At 44.6% G+C, this 16107-nt stretch overlaps 2 protein-coding genes across 3 annotated transcripts; one reads left to right on the forward strand and one right to left on the reverse strand.

The window, feature by feature from the left end:
* The first annotated feature begins 936 nt into the window (after positions 1–936).
* Positions 937–9719, forward strand: lrrc40 (leucine rich repeat containing 40). 2 transcript variants are annotated; one of them, XM_053844195.1, is made up of 15 exons: positions 937–1154; positions 1820–2001; positions 2251–2324; positions 3404–3533; positions 3835–3958; positions 4136–4275; positions 4429–4601; positions 4778–4868; positions 4971–5016; positions 7159–7261; positions 7438–7545; positions 7756–7863; positions 8297–8374; positions 8471–8656; positions 8861–9717. In XM_053844195.1, the coding sequence occupies exons 1-15, from the start codon at positions 1010–1012 to the stop codon at positions 8964–8966; spliced, it is 1794 nt and encodes a 597-aa protein (XP_053700170.1). In that variant the 5' UTR covers positions 937–1009; the 3' UTR covers positions 8967–9717. The 2 variants fall into 2 exon arrangements, with proteins under 2 accessions (XP_053700170.1, XP_053700178.1); XM_053844203.1 differs by lacking the exon at positions 7756–7863 and having other exon boundaries at positions 8861–9719.
* Positions 9720–10413: 694 nt separating this feature from the next.
* On the reverse strand, positions 10414–15703 carry LOC128746846 (prothymosin alpha-A-like). Its single transcript, XM_053844216.1, has 5 exons — positions 15536–15703; positions 13657–13725; positions 13503–13584; positions 12736–12815; positions 10414–12325 (listed from the first exon to the last, which is right to left on the reverse strand). The coding sequence occupies exons 1-5, from the start codon at positions 15575–15577 to the stop codon at positions 12287–12289; spliced, it is 312 nt and encodes a 103-aa protein (XP_053700191.1). The 5' UTR covers positions 15578–15703; the 3' UTR covers positions 10414–12286.
* Positions 15704–16107: the final 404 nt, after the last annotated feature.

Here is a 16107-nt window from a genome sequence, read left to right on the forward strand (position 1 = left end):
TTTACAGTCTTTGAGCTGATGAGTCAGTATCACTGTGGTCTCACGCCTGATCAGTGTTTTATGTTGTAATATGCCTGGTCTGGAGTCATAGACCCAGATTGGCTTTGGTTGTATTCTTGCTCACGGAAGTTGACTGTAACTCCATCAGGCTTATAGTGCTGTAAAAAGGCATTCAAAATAAGGAAGCTTCATCTACAGTGTCACCTCAAGTATTTCCACATCATTTTGAAGAACAGCCTGACCATCTGGAGCGTGCTGGTCCTACCCACTGACCAGCGAAATTATTAAACTAACTGCCAAAACAAATGCCTGAAAAGAAGCGCTGGCAAACCAAGTTGATGTGAACGGCAGAGTCGCCTCTTGCTGGCCGTTACATGAAGTACGACCAGAGGGACATCCGGTCTACTACAGCTCTACTCGGACTCTGAGGATTCCACCGATGACCAAGCTCCTCATTCTTTCTGAAAGGAAAGTACCGGGAAAAAATATGTAGTATTTGTCTCCGGAAGCGCACTATGAGGGTAAATAAAAAGTGCGTATATATTAAAAGAAAATACAAAAGAACATCTAAGTATATCACATTAACATTGAAGAACAAAAATAGTAGGATCAGAAGGACACAAATAAATATTGGGGAACATCATTGTAATGCTTTAGCAGTATTAGTGAAACGTATTGTCCTATATTTTAAATGGACGTTTCCATTAAAGCCGACAAACGTCATTTCCCTTCAAAATAAGAGTTTATGTCCAACGCGTTCAATTTTATATTATTCATAACGACCATATACGTTTGTCCCCCTTTGATTATGTCAGTAATAAAAAAACAGTTGGTATATCTGTGTTTCCTCTTCGTTAAAACAAAGGTTTAAGATTGTTTTTTCTGCTACAGTTTTTACTCGGAAGTTAAAATTGACTCGGAAGTGGAATACCTGGTGGCGGGCGGAACAGTTGGGTGTGGATGTAAACAGCGCTGAAACGGATCTCGTTTACGTGTCTACTCAAAAATAATGTCCCGTTTTAAAAGGACAGACAAGGTGGACTCTCTGGCTGGGTTTAGGAAGGAGACGACCCAACCCACGATACCACAGGGTTTGCTTAAGGGGGCGCGGAAGAGTGGTCAGCTCAACCTTTCTGGCCGGGGACTGACGGAAGGTAACAGTCTGTTCAGAAATGTTTTGTTTTTTACCGGGTTTAAAAAGCTGAACCACCGTATGGAACAGTATTTAATTTATTCTCTCAGTTTTGTGTTAGAAACTGCATAAAATGTCATGTCTTCCAAAGTCCACCACAAGACTGCCTCAATAAAATGCCATAGTTGTAGTTTTTGTGGTATTGTTTGGTTCCACAGTAAGATGCATTACAATGAGAAGAAATCATAAAGTCCTGAACTGAATACATGTGTGATTGTTTAGTTGCTAACACGGCCTGCTGTATCTTGTAATAATCTTTAATGCTTTAATGTAATGTTTTGTGGAATGTCACACCATCATTTTTCCTTGTTGCATTGCTATGGGAAATTGTGTCAAATGCCTCTTTTCCCAAATTCCTTATGTCCTTCATATGCCTCATATTGTAACGGGTGTGTGATTTATATACCCAACTCTCAGCGGTGATGCTTCATGTTCTCCTGTAACAGCCTGTAGGAGTAATGTGAGTCATAAGAATACAAACGCTCCTAATGCTGTATTTTAAAGAGTTGCCAGTCCAGTTGAACTAATGTAGCCATGTGATCATTTGTTCGCAGAAGTGAGTGGTAATGTGTTTCATGTTTGCACAGGAGAGTAGTTCACAGTTACTGACATAGAAACATGTCCCAGTCCCTCAGAGCGTCTATCGTCTGAATACTGACACGCCAGAGGAGGCCAAAAACAATGTGTCTTTTGGGGCGGAGGACCGCTGGTGGGAGCAGACCGACCTCACTAAGCTGTTGCTGTCATCCAATCAGCTGACTTACCTGTCAGATGACATCAAACTACTTCCTGCTCTCACAACACTTGATGTAAGTAACAGAAGGTTCAGAAGGCAAAGCACAAGGCTGTAAAAGCCTCTGACATTGTCAGCTAGTTAATCTGTCAATGTTTGAATGAGTTACCCATAAAGATTTTTTGGACTTTGTTGTAGCGTTTTAACTTTTTAAACTATGGAATTTATGTTTGTTTACTGACCCGATTTGTTGTTCAGCACTTATGCCTAATAATGCAGAATAATTATAATAAAATTATACAAAGATTTGTACTTCTCTCCACAGCTTCATGATAACAAGCTAAATAGCTTGCCGGCGAGTTTGGGAGAGCTCCAGGAGCTTCAGCAACTTCGACTAAGGTATAAAATACACACACATACAAACACACATACAGTACATGCACGCTTCAGCAGTCGCTGCACTGGAAGGAACTTTTTGTGTTCACCATCAGTATTTCATCTTACATTTATTTCTTTAACTTGCTTCATATTTAAGTACAAACCCCAGATGAGACTGTAGCCCTGAGGTCATAATGGCTTGATTTGGTTGATCTCATTCTGCTGCTTTCAATGAAAGTACTTTTTGAAGGTTATTTAAAAATATAATTTAAAGAGTTACCAATACACCTGTAGAACATTGCCTAACTATGCAGTTTGACATGATCATATATTGTCTACAAAGTTGGAATTCTGTTGAATTCCAATGCTCAGTGTTGCTAAGTGAGAACTAGAAACGCTTTTGTGAGGTCACAGGGGTGAATGCAGAACCATTGCAGGAAGGCTGGATGTGCTACTGGTGCCAGTGAACATGTAAGCGTGTTTGTCTAACCAAAAGGTGTAGTGCGTCATTGGAAATTGGTGAAACAAGTCTAAAGAACAAGGGACAAGTGAAATCCTCTGCAGCTATCACTTCACTGCACTGCTGGAAGCTTTTGGCTCAAAAGTTCGCTTCAAACTGGTTGTGAAACCGCCTGCAAATGCTCACGATTTTCGAACAAAGAATATACATTCATTTGCATGCAATGAGGCCGACCTTGCAAAACTGCGGCGAGAAGGTGTCAGACTCTTCTTAAGTATGTGTACTCTTAAGTACGTATACCATCAGCCTCACAGCTATGAGGTCAAAAGTGGTTCAAATGAAAAAAAGTCAATTGTTTGCATGAGCCGGCTGTTCTTCAAAAATCATAGACAAATTGCTTAAATCTTTGTTGATATTGCCGCGACCCGGCTTCACTGAGCACCACACCGGTGTTTGTTTACACGTCACAAGATGGAGGCCACATTTGACCCACTTATGGGAATGGGATAAAATTTGATGTATTTTTTCTGTACTAATTTTTATCTAGTTATGGCTTTGTTGAATTGTTGGTGGTGATCCTTTAAGAACTTCACAGATATTTGTACTTCTCTGACTATTCCAAGTGCATTTTGTGTTGCAGTCATAATCAGCTAAGATCCCTGCCTGTTGAGGTGTGCACCCTGAGGAACCTCTGGAGTCTCACACTCCAGCAGAACATGCTGGAGAACCTTCCAGAGGAACTGGGACAAATGGGAAACCTGACAGAGCTGGTAACAGGCACATGTAGATATGGACACATTTCCTTGATACATTTTGTTCAAAAATAACCAAGTTAAGTTTGCTCTAAAAAAAAAAAAAAAGATGATGAAAGTCCAATGTTGAAAGATTTTCAATGCAAGATAAGATAATAAAGTGTTTTACATAAGAAGAAATGTGAGAGAAGGGGTTTTGTGGTTTAAGATTTTAATTCATTACACATCTTTACAGAAAAAAAGCTTTTGGAACAACTGCCTTAGTGTTTGGAGTTGCAGTTTGCTTCAGGGTTGATGTTGTGTCTGTCATTTGTTGAAGGACGTGTCAAACAACCAGCTAAGCGTGCTGCCGTCCAGTCTGGGACACCTCACATGCCTCCAGAAGCTTCACCTTCAGCACAACAAACTCAGCTGCCTGCCTGAGAGTCTGGTGCAGCTCACAGGTCTCTTTGCCACACTCTTCATGCATTAGCCTCAACGCATAAGGTCCTACTGTATATTGTTCCCGTATCAATTTGTTTTGGGAATCGGAATGTATGTTAGGATGGTGAGGAAAACTGAATATGGATTTTTATATATTTTTTTTTACCCACTTCTAAACCCTGACGACTGTCTTCCAGGTGTGAAGGTTTTAGACTGCAGCAACAATCAGATCACAAATATTCCTTCCAGCCTGTCCAAGATGAAGGCTCTTGAGCAGCTGTATCTCAGGCATAACAAGATCCACTGCCTCCCTCAGCTTCCTGCACCATCTCTCAAGGTGACCCCGATACTCTGTCTGTCTTTTTTTTTTTTCGCCTGATGACTGAAACCGTGCAGTTAGGTCAGAAGTTATCATCACAACCCGCATTGATTTTTTTATTGAAACAGAAGTCCTTTGGTCAGTTCCAAATGTGTGTTTGCATGTGTGTAGGAGTTCTATATCGGAAATAACCAGATTGAGCAGTTGGAGTCGGAGCAGCTGTCCAGTCTCTCCGTCATCTCTGTACTGGAACTGCGAGACAACAAGATTAAATCCCTCCCTGACCAGATCACAGCGTTGCACTCGCTGTCTCGGCTTGACCTCACCAACAATGACATCTCCACGTATGTATCCATGAGGTTACCTGATCCAGGGGACTGTGTAACTTCTGCAGTTTTTTTCTTTTCGTTTGTATCCCATTCGTACAACAAACCAACAGTTCAAAGACAGTTATTGATGTATATTCTCATATGTGATGTATATTCTCATATGTATACTGTCATGCACATTATATTCTCAGTCTTCCTGCGTCTCTGGGTCTGCTACCCAATCTCAAGGCTCTGCTGTTGGAGGGTAACCCTCTGAGGGGCATCAGAAGAGACCTGCTCACCGTGAGTGATCATCATCATCATTATCCTCCTCATCCTCATCATCCTCATCATATGTTGTTGTCTGCTGTTTTATGGAGAACTGTTAAAAATGTTTCACCACAGAAAGGAACCAATGAGCTGCTCAAGTACTTAAGAGGAAGAATCAAAGGTAAAGTTGGACACAGTTGTGGAGATTACAAGCAGTAACAGTTACTGAACTTGTCTGTGGTCTGTTACTCCAGGAATCATCATCATCATTGTCATTGTCATCATTGAATCATCACTATGACAGCTGTAGTTTTTACCATCATAAATCACTTAACTTACATCACCGATGGGGCAAGTTTGTCTGGCCATTCATTTGTGTTTGTGCGTTTGGTTCAATGTTGGTAATAGCAAAAGACGTCGAAGACATTTGTGCACCAAGTCTATCTTTAGAAGAAGATGTTTATTTCAATCCCTGGTTACTGCTAACTTACCAATGCAACCGTTGTGACCCGGTATGGAGGATGGAAGAAGAGCAGAGAGGAGAATAAATCCTGCCCCTTTCTTTTCCCAGGCAGATTGTCACCTTTGTCTATTTCTTTTAGAAGCCTCATATTATTTTTCAGAGTCCTGTTACTTAACTTAAATGAAGTTTTATAATCCATTTTGTTCGCTTCACTGTTCACTCCTGAAACGTATTTACTTCTGGGGTCCACAAGAATGAATATTTGTTTCCTGTTATATATTTACCTGGGATGTCTGATAAAGTCAACAAACCAATATTAACATAATTTTTTCGCATTGGGTCCCTATCGTGATTGAAAACCGAAAATGAAAACTCGAAAACCTATTCAGGGTTCTCCCTGGGATTTTCCCCAGCATGGTTTGTGTCTCTGATCTGGGGATGGGGCAGCAATGTGTCAGATGTTGATGGAGGGGAACACAATAGCACAGTACATCCGCCATGTTCCTACCTTCAAAGGTGGAGTCCCACTTGACTGACCTACTTTTTAGTGTAGTAGTCTGTTCTACCCTACAGATGTTGTATTCTCTGTTACTTGTGATGCTGTACAAAGTTGTTCAGGACAGTTACACAACTTGTCAAGTCATATTTGCCCTCTTTGGAAGGACCTCTCTCATGACTTTGGTATTTGGGATGGAGGCTAGTTTTACTGAACTGCCTGAACTTTCTGTCAAAGTAAGAATGAATCTTGTTTTCCTTTCGGCTTCTCCCTTCAGGGGTGGCCACAGCGGATCATCCTCCTCCACCTCACCCTGTTCTCTGCTTCCTCTTCCTTCTTCTACAAACCTCATGTCCTCCTTCACCACGTCCATAAATCTCCTCCGCTTTCCTCTCCACCTTCTGACTGGCAGTTCCAACCTCAACATCTTCCTACCAATGTCCTGGCTCTCTCTCCTCTGTACATGTCCAAACCATCTCAATCTAGCCTCTCTGACTTTGTCTCCTAAACATCTGACATGTGCTGTCCCTCTGATATTCTGGTTCCTGATCTTATCCATCCTGCTCACTCCCAGAGAGAACCTCAGCATCTTCATCTCATCTCAACATTGCTGGCCTCACCACAGTTGTGTACACCTTCCCTTGCATCCTTGCAGAGATCCTTTGTCACACATCACATCTGACACTTTTCTCCAATTATTCCACCCTGCCTGCACCCGCTTCTTCACCTCTTTCTCACACTCTCCATCGCCCTGGACAGTTGAGCCTAAGTACTTAAAGTCCACCACCTTTTTTTATCTCTACATCCTGTAACTTCACCTGTCCACTTGGCTCCCTCTCAATGAATGACTGAATGAATGACAGTATTATAAACAAAATGTTTAAAAAAGTGGGTGGATCTATATGGTTGTTTTGATTGCTAGACAGGAAAGTGTCACCACTCCAAGACTGCACGATGCATCAACATTTTTCGTGTGATGTCTCATCAAACTGTCATCTGAACAGTATAAATCCTCAGTATAATTGCATGTTTATCACTTCTGAGCCAGAGCAGCGCTTGTTAAAAGAGAGTTCTGTGGTCAGATGTTCAGCATCACACTACTTTTTTTTGGAGAGCGAGAAACAACAACACACACCTAATTCGTCCTTCTCCACCTCAGTTTATAGCATTTTTTCCACCCTGTTAAACTGTTTCTTCCCCCCAAGAAAGGAAAACTGTGTGTGTATCAAGTCAAATATTTTTCTTGGAATTACAAGATACCAAATGACGTTTTAATACTGGTGACCTCTTGAATTGGATGTCTTGCATGAGGCAGCTTGATGAGTTTGGTGACCTCTCTGTTTCCAATAACATGTGTGTTGCAGAGGAGCCTGAAAGTGGAGACTCAGAACCTTGTGCCATGACTTTACCCAGCCACGCCCGGGTCAACATGCACAACATCAAAACCCTGAAGGTCTTGGACTACAGGTGAGTGTGTTTCACTTTTGAATCTTTGCAATTTTGTATTTTCAGCCGGTTTTATCGTCTAGCTAGCTATCAGAAGGAAGTTTTTGGAGGCAGGCCAACATGCCAGACTAGTTACAACAAACACCAAGGTTGCGCGTGTGTGGCGTCATTATCTGTGCATGTGTGTGTGTGTGCAGTCAGAAGCAGGCAGTGAGTGTTCCAGACGAGCTGTTTGATGCTGCTGCTGAGAGTAATGTAACCACGGTGAACTTCAGCAAGAACCAGCTGACCTCCATACCCTCCAGGTACACGCACACACACCCTTGTATCTCTGTCCTCTATCCTGTCAAATCGAGGTATTATCTTGTCAGGACCGGCCAAAAGGCCTCAAATAAGCGAAGTGTTCTATCACGGAGATGTTTTTCCAAGAGTAGGTCCTCACAAGAATAGATGCACACCAATGCACACATGCATCTCAGGTGTCACTCGGGACCATCTGCGTGTTTTCTCCTCAGACTGCTGGAGTTTAAGTCATCAGTGTCAGAAATCAATCTGGGCTTCAACAGACTCACCAGCTGTTCTGACATTGGCAGCCTGCTGCAGCTGGAATTCATTGACCTCAGGTGCACGCGCACACACGTACACATACACGAGGTGCAAACGTTGTATTGATCAGCAATTCTGAGTATTGCATAAGCTGTAGTTAGTGGGCCACTTCATAGTGACTCATGAAAGTGTGAATATTTCATTGAAAAAAGGAACCCAGCAACATGCTTAACTGACTTTCACTGAAGAACTACAGGACCAAGTAATTCAATCTAAACATGTTAATCGAATCTGTATTATCTGTCAGGATTTTCACTCCTTGTCATTGAAGTCCGACCAGCAGAGGGCACTGATATGCCGGATGCGCTGCTGCAGTATCTCGTCTTAGAAACAGTCAACACTTCAGGTTTCACTAGAAGTTCCTGCATTAAATGTTCCGCAGGAGGCATATTAATAAACCGATGATCATGATGATGGGAAGACAGCCACCAGCCTATTCTTGCCTTACAGAAACAACCAGCTGAGTGATTTACCCTCCGAGATGAAGAACCTGTCCAAGTTGCGTTGCATCACCCTGAATTACAACCGGTGAGTCTGTCTTCCAGAACCTTAGCCCACACACCACCTCCACAGCTGGCCCATCTTCTCAAGCTGAAGTTAAGAGCTGGTGTGTTCTGACCCCAGATTCAAGTCCTTCCCTCAAGTCCTCTATGAGATTGTTTCTTTGGAAACGGTGTTGCTTGGAAACAACCAGGTGGGAGCGGTGGACCCTGCTCTCCTACAGAAGTTGGTGCATCTGTCCACGCTGGACCTGTCCAACAATGACCTGCTGAACATCCCGCCTGAACTGGGCCTGTGTACGGGCCTGAGGTAAGATCGTGCAGATCCCTTTTACATGGAAGACCACCACTCTGTGTAATATGTTTAAGCATCTCCGTGCCAGCTGGAAGTGAATTGTTTGAAGTGTTCCAAAGTGTCAACCCCACTAGGAATTCCAGCCACTAAAAACTATAATTCATGAATAAAGACCATCTACTCTAGTCATCCCAGCAAAGCCATTCTTCTCCTGCTCAGGTGTCTCAGTCTGGAGGGGAATCCTTTCCGCACACCCCGAGCTGCCATCGTGGCTAAAGGAACTGACGCAGTGCTGGAGTACCTCCGTGGACGCATCCCCACTTGAAGCCATTCTAATCGATGCTCCAATGAGATGAAGACAGGAAACCTGGAGAGAAACTCTTCATTCATCACGCGGCACCAATGACTGCAGCACTTGTGTACTTTTAAATTCGTAGTGAGCCTGTTGGAATGTGGCTCTATGAATGCAGGACAATCTTTTCAGATGATGATGATGATGGTGGCATGTCGACTAATGCACTAAATAAATGTTTGTCAGTTGAAATGTCAGTCTTTGTTACTTAAACTGGTTGTCAGAGCCAAGTACCTGGCTAATGCAGGACTAGTGACATTGGCATCACTTGCATCATTAGTTGTTGGACAAACATAATTGATAAAGTTGTGTGTTGATAAGCCTGTTTTTGCTCACCCTACACAGATCTCTCTTCATCCAGATGGACCACACCACACGTCGAAAAGCGGCTGTGAAACTTGCCACCTGATACACTGCCATCTAGTGGTAGGAAGCTGTAACTCAGCTCCTCATACCAACTTGCACATCAGGAGATCTAGTTTTTGGTCTTGGTTCGAGACGATCTGTCTGTCGGTGACTCGTTGTCTTCCCTTAATTCTCGTGATGGGGTCATGGAGGGCAAACTATTAATAAAGAATGTTATTTGAAGTTCACCGCGCAGATTTCATGCCCGCACATGCCATATCAAATATGTGGCAGCCTGCAGGCCTTGAGTTTGACACATGAAAACTCACAAGCACTGGAAAACCATAAACGCAACAAATGAAAGGTCTAGGTTTGAGCCGCAACACTGTGGTGGCATCCAACCTTGACATAGACTTTATTGATCTCACAAAGAAATTCACCATTACAGTTGTAGTTGGTAGTCATCACAACATATTTACAAATGTGCAATATCGTGGTGCAACATGGGGCGGGGTATTATGTACATTGTACAATGTACATGTACATTACTGCCTTTCTAAACATGAGTCGTTCCTGATGGAAGGACTGGAAGTCACTGATCGTCTGTAAAACAAACATTTCTGAAGATCATGAACATGTACATGACAATAGTCTAAACGCATGTGCAATTCTCAAAGGTTTTAAGAAATTCTTGGTGCATAGAAATCAAAATTTACAGCAACAGAAAGTTTTTTTTAGGTTTTTTTTATATTGTCCCCAGTGTAAGGAGTGGGCACGACATGGTCACAATTTTTTGGAGCATGTCTGGAAGATGTGTGGTTTTCCCACAGATTTATTCAAAACATGACATATTGCAAACAAAGACGAAACAACCCTTCCAAAATGTCTCTTTCTGACCGTAAACAGTGTCCTGTATATGATAATGTTTCTGGGCAGAACCTGATCAATATAGCATGTTGCCATTCTAATTTTGTTCAGTATTTTAGTCTAAATAACTACAAATACAAGGGGTCGTGTGGAATAACTATCCTTGAAACAATTGTATTTTTACAGTGAAAATTGTCTTTTTTTCCCCTGATGTGACCAAGCATGTGTCTGAGTGTTTTATTCAACCTGGATGTTTAAGATGAGATGCCATGGAAAGCATTATGGCAATGATAGGTCCCCACAAGGATAGAGAAACAAACAGGTGTCTGTATGTGGGGGCTTGTTTATCCTGCTATGTGGAGACCAATTCTTGACTTGTGAAAACTGTATGCTTTTGTGGGGACATTTGGCTGGACCCACAGGTTAAGCCTCAATTTGCGGATGACTAAATAACTGGGTCATTATAATTGGGTGTTTAGTTAAGTTTAGTTCAGAGTCCTGTTTAAGGTTAGCCATGTGTTTTGGATGGTTATGTTTAGGGAGAGAGGCTGGGGAAAGCATTGTGGCAATGAGAGGTCCTCACACAAAAAAAAGGCAATACAAACGTGTTTGTGCGTGTGTTCCTGTCGTTTTTAATTCCCCCTGCTATTTGTGTTTTATATGGACTTAATATTCAGATAGACTCATCTTGACTATATGAAGTTTAAAACAATATTTTGTCTTTTATTTCACCTGCTCATAATAATCAGATTACTATTGTGTATATTTATTCCTCGTGATGTCAAATATAACACGCCTCTGTTTAATGCCCCCTACTGGTTTCTCAGCAGAACTTGTTTTCGACAGTCATCGCGCTTGCCTGAAAATAAATGTCAGTGCAAAAGCAGACGGCGCAACAATGGTGAATCTTACTTCATGCGCAGTGTCACCATGGCCTGATTCACTGTGACCCAGATTTTATTTTAAGATCATTAATATTACGCCTCATTTAAACTAACGCCGGGAGATGTGAACCTCCTGTTGCTGCTTTCTCCGGAGGAATATTTGAGTCCAGTCAGATACCTCCAACAAATACAAGTTGCTTCACTTGCTCTGAAGACCTTGTTTCATAGGAGCATATTTGAAAGTGATCCAATGAATGATTATGGGAGTATAACCGAGAGAGACACCTCCAGATCCCCGGCCCTCCTGAAGTTCACTCATGCTGTGAAATATTAATCAGACTGTGTTTTGGAACAATCTTTAATGAAACTGTTACCCAAGACAGGTGCAACCCCACGCGCCAACTGTTTTCAAAAAGGGGAAAGTCTGCCACAGTTTAATGTGTCACTTCTCGTTTTACATTCCTCAACCTCGTGGGATTTGAACCTGGAACTATTCTACAGACACCAGCTTGAATCCCCGAACACGACATTCACCATTCTGGATGTGATCCCTGCTGACGGACGGACGCACGCTAGTCTGCAAACGCTCCCTCCTGAAGATTCAAACTCGGAAAACAGCACGAAAACTAACACGGTTACGGACAAACTAAATCAAATGTTTATTGGTCAACAAAATAACACGGACAAAGAGATTCAAACTAGGCAATGACAGACAGACAGACAGACGGACAGCAGAAACGACAGCCTCGTAATCTCATACAAACTAGTACTAATACACTCGGACTGAGTCACTGTAACGCTCACTGTTTCTACAGGTCAACACACATCTTGAAGCCTATAATGTTGTAACAAGAGTAAGCTGGTGTGTTTGTGTGTGTGTGTGTTGAACATGCTGCAGTGTGTCGGAGGTGTGTGGATGGAATGATACTCTGGACGCTTCTGGTGGTTTCATCATAACGGGTGGACGGATGATGACTCTGGATCCGAACGTCTTCGAAGCACCTCGTGATGCCCAGAAAGATCACTGTTGAAAAATGGCCGACCTCCTTACAATATATACAAAAATATAAAATGTAAATAAAAATACAAACAAATTCTCTTTTTAAAAGTATTCTTGTTTTTGAAGGGAGGACTGAGGTGTTGAAGGTTTGCTAGAAAACTGGCTGTCTCCCGACGGTGTCGTCCTCCAGGCGGGGTCTACTTGTCGGTCTTCTGTCGCTTGGGTTCCACTTCATCCTGCAGGGGGGAAAAAACAGAGTGAGACGTCTGATCCCCGGGAGGGAGCTGGGCTTGACTTCAGACTTCACTTTCCTTTCACTTTTCCCCGTCACTATCATGACGCTTCCCCAAACCCAAGTGTGGATATATAAGGCCCCAATCTGGTCAACTGAGCTAAATATTGACGGCTAACCTGAAGGTGTCCATCTGAGATGGTACTGGTGTACAATACTTAGAAAACACCTTCGGCTTCCTCTGGCACCATCTGGTGGTCATCTAAAGAACTACCCCGAGACTCTTGATCTTGACGCTGCATCCACTGTCTGAATGCTTTTATTGACTTTTGGATGACACAACTTCCTCAAGACAAATGCATCGCTCAGGCTCGTTGCTGTATTCAGCAGGACATTCAGAGTCCTCCACCTTACCTCCTCATCATCATCGTCGTCGGCTGATCTCTTCCCTACGGGCCCATCTAGGTCATCCTCTTCATCGTCGTCCTCATCACCTAGAAGAAGACATAGATACCCGCAGCATGTTACACGGGTTGCAGTGGAGCAGAACCGTTCCTTTGAGTTGAGAACCGGACTGTCTTGCGTGGACACTCCCAAACACAGCAGTGTGAGACACTCCAGCCGTGACCTTAGATCATGTCTGAACTCCAGTGCACATCCTGCTCATACATGTTATGTATGTGGACCGCACCGCACACGCACATATCCTGAAGTTCTGATCACACAAGGGTGAGGTGAGCGCATGTGTGTGTGTGTATGGATCCAGCTTTCTTAAGCAGTTAATTGCAGACCAGACAAGCAGGTTTGTTCAGGGGCATCTTCAAAATGACTGAACTGGAATTGAACCATTCTGAACTAATAATGGCAACAGTTTCAGCAGCAACACTGAGGCAAGTACGCAGGCGTGGCTGAAGAGAAGGCTTGTGGTCCTGGTAGTTTGTTCCATACGACAATGAGTGAGACAATAGTTGAGGTCCAGGTATGGTGTGTTTCCGGGCTCATATCTGATGGTGCTGTGCTTACGCGGGCTCGACCTTTTCTCACCTTATCTTCCTGATCTCAACGCTACTACTCTGCCGCACAGTAGTTGTTGTTCAAGTCCATTAAGAAGAATAATAGACTGCTAGAAGTCACTTCTCGCAGCTTCTGTGTCGTGTGATTCAGGCTATGAGGACGCCCACCTTCTCCGTCCTCTTCCTCATCTTCTCCCGCGTCATCCTCATCCTCGAGGTCGTGCTCCTGTTCTCCATTCTCGTCATCCTGCTGGAGATTTGGAGAGAGCGGTGAATAAGAGACAGCACTTCTCTCCCAGTCCAGGCGAGGCAGTTTCCTTACGGGTTTGCCATTTGCGGTGGTATTGCTTCCGTTGTCTGACTCATCCGCCGATTTCTTGTCTTTGATCTCCTTCAGAAACAAAAGTCAAAACTTTAAATGTTTGCAAAAACGTCATGTGAGCAAGTGTCTGCCGAGAGGACTTTGTAAATGGAGTCCTTTCATTTGGATGATTTGAAGTCAAATAATAATAATAGCACAGGCCTAAAACGGGACTCTGGGCTTGGGCACATGTAACCATCGAAAGCTCGTGCGTGTGGACTTTGTCACCGTTTATACACTTTGTCACCTGACCTGCATAAGCCTCTCTGGCAGGGACCCTGCTGGGAGACGCGACTCCGCCCACAGCTGCCTCCAGCCTTTGCTTGACGTGACTCTGAGCTGCGAGCTTATCGGCAGGGGGCGCTGTGAGCCTCTGAGCTCCCATTGGCCCACGCTCGAGGTCCCGCCCAGCAGATCGTGTCGGTGTGAAATGTGACACCGCCTGTCAGAGACTGACGGGGAAACCACAGACACACCCATTAAGGGACTACAACCCACCCAGAGACTACAACTCCCACTAGCACCGCTGTCCATTACTCGGAGTTAATAAGGGGATTATGAAGCGAATGCTTTTTTTTTCATGATGAACATCGTACACGAGGCGCATTGATACACACAGTGCAACAAAGCTGGCTGCTTCCACGTCCGCAGACAGCCGGACTCGCTTCCTCTTTCGGTCTCGAATGACCCGCCGTGACTTTTATTACTAACAGTTTTGCGAAGGAGATCAGAAATCGAACGTTTTATGATAAGTTTTACGGAGATACATTTTGGTTCGAGGGCGCCAGCAGCTGCGCGCGGTCGCCCCCGGACGCTCGCGGACGCACCGGGCGGCACGCACGCGGCTCCCGGCGCGAGCGCGCGGCGGCGGCAGCAGCAGCAGCGAGGTGACGGAGGAGGAGGAGGAGGAGAGCCGCCGAAGGCTGAGCCAGTAAGCTGCGCTGCCATCACCTCCGTCTTAACTCGCTCACTATTTAAAGGACATGGATTTGTTTTTAATGGCGGCACCTCCGGAACGACAGAACCGGCGCGGACGCCAGCGTCATTAGACCTTAGCGACTTGTGACAGAGCCGTGAATGAGCGGCTGGAGTGGCTTCGGGTCGGACCCTCGTCCCCCCCACCCTCACCGTGTACATAAAACACTTCCGCTCACTCGAAAGGAAACCGAGAATGAATAAACTATTATTGTGCCATCTATTCCAGGCTGCACGGCGAGACAAAGCGGGACCGTGTCGGCTGGCTACATCCCCGCGAGAAACCTCTCTATACTCCCCCTCAATTAAAACATCTTTTTTTTTTCCCATCACGTCCAGAAATCATTCACTTCATAATTCCTTATCACGATGGATCCGTGGCGCTCGTTCGCGCAGCGGCTGCGAGCTCGCGAAGAAGGTCGGTCGAGAAGAAACGGCGATCTTATAATGCATCACAAGTTAAATGAATTCCAACTCCGAATAAGAAAAGCGTGGGGCAAACGAACGCGCCGGCTGGATGAGGAGCCGGAGCACGATGGATGCCGGAGAGGAACCTGCTCACCGTGGGTTCCGTGTGCTCTCGCACTCAAATCCGTGAGCGCGACATCGGCGCTGAATCGCGGAGCAGCCGAACGGTGATGTATTGCGCTCCGGCTCCGTCTCCCGTCCTCATCCCTTCACAGCTGTTCCGCTTGGTTTTTTTTTCCCTCTCAGAAAGAACTGACGTCTGAATTGACGCGCTATATTGTCTTGTTTCCAGCCGCGTGTGGCTGAATAAGTTGCCTTTCACAACCCTCCAATGTTATATTCATCATAAAAATGCAAATGAGGTCATTGTTCTGACGCCCCCTCCGAGCGCTCTTACCTTGCCGATGTCTGCGCAGGTGGTCACTTCACTGTCCGTCATGTTTGATGTGGAGAGAGAGAGAAGGAATTTCCAGTGAGAAAAGGACGAGAACAAAAAGTGGGATTATTCCAGAAGGTGAGGAGGAGACCAGACAACCAGCTGCACGTCCGACAGCTCGGCGCAGGGCTATATAGGCCAGAGGGCGGAGCTAGGTGATCTGAGCTGCGCGCTGATTGGCTGCGACAAGAGCGATTTTCCTCGCCCGCCATTGGTCGGCGGTAAACAATAGACAGCCCTCCCTCATGTGTATGTTTGCAGCATATGATGAAAATTTCACCCTCGCAAACTGTTCATCTGACACTTACCTTCTTACCTACATGTGTACAAGCCGTTAGGTGTGTGTGTGCGTGCGTGTGAGCGGCTCAGTCGCACATACACGCGCACGCCCAGTCTCGAGCGTGTCCTGATAAGTTGTATGCAGCCGGCTTCTCTGTTATCCCGGTCATGTTCTTAGTTGAGTATTGGCTAATCCACTAAAGCAAATAAGTGCAGATATCACTCTGCTGCTCCCTCGCACTTTCTGCTTCCAC

The sequence above is a fragment of the Synchiropus splendidus genome, chromosome 1 (genome assembly GCF_027744825.2).
Source record: "Synchiropus splendidus isolate RoL2022-P1 chromosome 1, RoL_Sspl_1.0, whole genome shotgun sequence".
Classification (NCBI taxonomy): Eukaryota; Metazoa; Chordata; class Actinopteri; order Syngnathiformes; family Callionymidae; genus Synchiropus; species Synchiropus splendidus.